General features: G+C 52.6%; 1 protein-coding gene across 3 annotated transcripts in view; it reads left to right on the forward strand.

Annotated features, from left to right (window-relative positions):
• The first annotated feature begins 1881 nt into the window (after nucleotides 1–1881).
• The window catches only part of DOLPP1 (dolichyldiphosphatase 1), a 31769-nt gene continuing 30135 nt past the window's right edge, over nucleotides 1882–3515 (forward strand). For all 3 annotated transcript variants that reach the window (XR_003094248.1, XM_006024348.3, XM_025205031.1), the window contains exon 1: nucleotides 1882–1985. Coding sequence is in view for 2 of the 3 variants with exons in the window: in XM_006024348.3 (XP_006024410.1) it covers nucleotides 1910–1985 (76 nt within the window). In the remaining variant the exon portion in view is untranslated. The remainder of the gene's footprint in view (nucleotides 1986–3515) is intronic.

Below are 3515 nucleotides of genomic sequence, written 5' to 3' on the forward strand. Positions count from 1 at the left end.
TTTTTCAGTCCTTGAAGTTGGTCACTTATCGACTGATGTCCTAATTCTCCTTTGTATTGACTGTGCCTCCTAACTTTGTGTCATCAGCAAACTTTACCAGGGCACTTCTGCTTTTTCCATCTTTCTGTTTTATTTTATTGCATGTTTGACTTGGAAGACCCCTGGAATTGCTTTACATTCAAGTCACCAAGGTTTTCAGTTCAGTTTATGTGGATAATTAATGCCCTTAGCTGACCAAAACCTGCCCCTTTTGCACAATAGAACCTTATTTCCAGACCTACTTCTGTTCATCCTCCATTTAAATGGAATCAACTCAGCATTACTTGGCCAAGGTGGTTTTGCTGCAAGCAGCTTCTCTGTAATGTTCTCATTACTTATTGTTGACATCACAGAAGGCATGATTAAGGGAAAATAATGATGGCTTGCTAAGAAAGAAAATCACTTAATCGTCTGAGTGGCATTTCTTAGCTCTGACTGCTTGTTCTTACTGACATATACCTCCCACACCCCTTGTCTGTGCTCTGGCACACTTTTTATTCATGTTTCCACAGCAGTGGTGGGTGTGTGCATGTGTGCGCACGGGGAGAGGGGAGAATTGTACTCTGAAATCAAAGCTCAGCTGTTCAGTACCATAGCTATTCTCAGGTCTTAGCTGCTAGGTGTCCCAGTTGCAATGACCTTTGTTACAAGCAAGAGCGGTGCCTGGTTATGACCGTGCCCTTCTGAAAGACTAGAATATCCTTTACAACTTGCACATTACCATAATGTGCTCGTTCTCTTCTCCGTTCCTGTTCGGCTTCCCCACTCCACGGTCTGAGCAGTGAAGGAAGAAGAAATGTATGCTGAATTGGAAGGGATGGTAACTCAGTCTGCAAACAATACAGGCTCCTTTCCGTGGAGCAGATAAGCATGGCAACGCTTTGCAGAATGTCCTTAGTATGTTCCCTCCCCTTTTTTTGAATGGGAATGTTTTCCATTTTTTCCCTCTAACTTCTTAGCAAGGAAATCAGAGGGGAAGACACCCACATCCTCGTTCCCTTTGCCCCATAGTTTGCCTGCGTGGATCTTTGGGTGAAGTAACTCCATGTCCTGTTGACGTCAAATAACTCGGAGCCCTGCTTCTCTCCCCCTGGGTTTTCTGAGCGGCACCAAAGTCTCTGTCTAGTGACAAAAGCACGAAAGCAGCCGTCTGGGGCTAGCAGCAGAGAGGTTGCAACGTGTGGGTCAGGCCAGGCTGAGGCAGCATTGGTCATGCTCAATGGCGCTCTACTTTTTCCAGGCTTGCGTGTTGAATTTGGGCAAAGTCGGGTGTTTAAATCGGTGGGAGAGGCTGACGCAGCAACTTCCACACCAGGCCGCAGTGCCTGATCGCTAGCGGCGGCACCATCAGGCGATGGCAATAGCTCCAGTGCGCCATGTGCTTGTGGCCCTCTGTTCTGCACCGCCATCACCGCTGTGGTAGCCAGGGCCTGGCAGCTCCTGGGGCACCAGTGCTGGGGAGGGGAAACCAGCTGCACTCCCCATTGCCCCTTGCAGCCCCACAGGCCTCCTGTTCTCCACCCCCCCCCCCACATTTGATTGGCTAAGGCTGGAGGTCAGTCCGACCTTCTGATTGGATGAACTGCATCCTCTTCTTCACCAATCCTAAACTGGGCCAGCACCCGCCTTCATTTTGATTGATTCCAGATCTACCTGCCGCCTTCCTCCATTGGACGTGAATGCCCACATCTCATTGGCTCCACCGATCCCGGGTTGCATTTTTAATTGGGTGTTTGGGGATTGGCCGGGTCCCCCCCCCGGCCGCGCCGCCCCATTGGCTGTTTAGGCCTCCGGCCCCCGCCTATTGGTTGTACCGCCCTTTGTGTGCATTCCGATTGGCTGTGGCGGCCTGACCCGGTGTCCGGGTAAGATGGCCGCGGTGGGTGAGTGCTCGTTCCCAGCTCCATGGCGGGCGGTCTCTCTCACTCACGTCGAATATCCTGCAGGTAAAGCTCCGTGTTCCGTGCCCCTCTCCCCCTCTCCGTGGCCCCGGCGCTATCCTCCCGGGCGGCCCGCAGCCGGGGGGGGGGGGGGGGGGGGGGGGGGGCTGCCAAATAGTGAGCCATTGAGCAGCAGCGCGGGGAGGTTGGGACGCGCATGCGCACTCGTGCAGCGGGGACTTGCCAGATGGGGAGCCAGTGTGTTGCGGGCTGCGCATGCGCCCTCTCGAGGCCGTGGACTCCGGCTCCAGGGGGTGGCTGGAGCCCAGGGGAGCCTCAGCCCTGCAGCAGCTCCTGGGGACCCGCGCGGCCTGGCCTCGGGGGAGCTGTTACTTAGCTGCTTTCTTCCCTTCCTCCTTGTAGGATTGCGTCTCTGTCCTCTCTTGTGATGCTGCGGCTGCCCCAGGGCGCTCTCGCCTTGCTGGGGTGCAGCAGAGCGGCTCCCTTGGCAGGGTGCTGTCGTGTGGCAGCATCTCTTCACCAGGCCTGGAGATGCAGGGCTAGGGTGTAGTGCCTCAGTGAAATGGTGTGGTGCGGGGGAGAGATGTAGCCACTGTGTCCTGCCCCTGAGCGAGTGTGCAGGAGCCTGGAAGGGCGGGATGTGTCGACAGGCTGTAGACTTCCTCTGTGTCGGACTTCGGCCGGGTAGCAGCACCCTTCCTCTGTGGGAGATGCCGGATTCCTGCACAGAAACGGGTGCCAGGTGTGTTTGGGGGCTTGCGCTTTATTTAGAAAGACAGTTTGTCCTGTCAAGTAGGCTTTCCCATCTGCTGCAGTGCTGTGAGTAGGTAGATCCGACGTTGTCTTTTGGCCGTGTGTGGTAGCGGCTTGTCCTGCCTTATGTTGTGATGGCCTTTGTTCTCAGGCATCACGGGAGATTCAGGGCCAGCATAGGGATGGGCGCTTTGTTAGCAGGACTTCAGTTTCAAACATGGTCTTTGCAGTGAATACTCCAGTGCTGAGCTGGAGAGACTGTCATTTGGATAAAACATAAGTTTTGGCTGTTTGTGGTCATCAGCAATTCACGTGCCCCTCTTTGTCAGCCTCTTAGCCCTAATGACCTGGCTCAAATCCAGCTTTGGTAATTAGATTCTTCCATAAATTCCTGACTCTTTCCTTTCTTTTTCCTAAGATGCTATGTAGTGTTGTATGGCCAGTTTCTCTACAGCCAGTACCTATTTGCGGTACTAGCTGATAAAATTAACTGCTCTCTACCAGCAGCTTTTTTCCTGGGGACATTTTCTCTTCTACCATGTATTCAAACAGCCAGTTAGTTTTATTGTGGAAGCTCTTTGGAAGGGAATATTGTGTCTTTGTTGTTGGGTTTTTTGTTGTTGTTTTGTTTTGTGTTTGTACAGTGCCCAGCACAATAGAGTCCTGGGTTGAGACTAGGGTTTCTAGTGTGATTATTGCACGGTGCTAATACAGAAATAGAGTTAATGCTGTCTTGTGCTGATAACCAGAGGGATGAGGAAGAGAATTGCGGATTTCTCTTCTACTGCAATAAGCTATTAAACTGGCTTGGGGGCGGGGGGG

The sequence above is a fragment of the Alligator sinensis genome, unplaced genomic scaffold (assembly GCF_000455745.1).
Source record: "Alligator sinensis unplaced genomic scaffold, ASM45574v1 scaffold388_2, whole genome shotgun sequence".
Classification (NCBI taxonomy): Eukaryota; Metazoa; Chordata; order Crocodylia; family Alligatoridae; genus Alligator; species Alligator sinensis.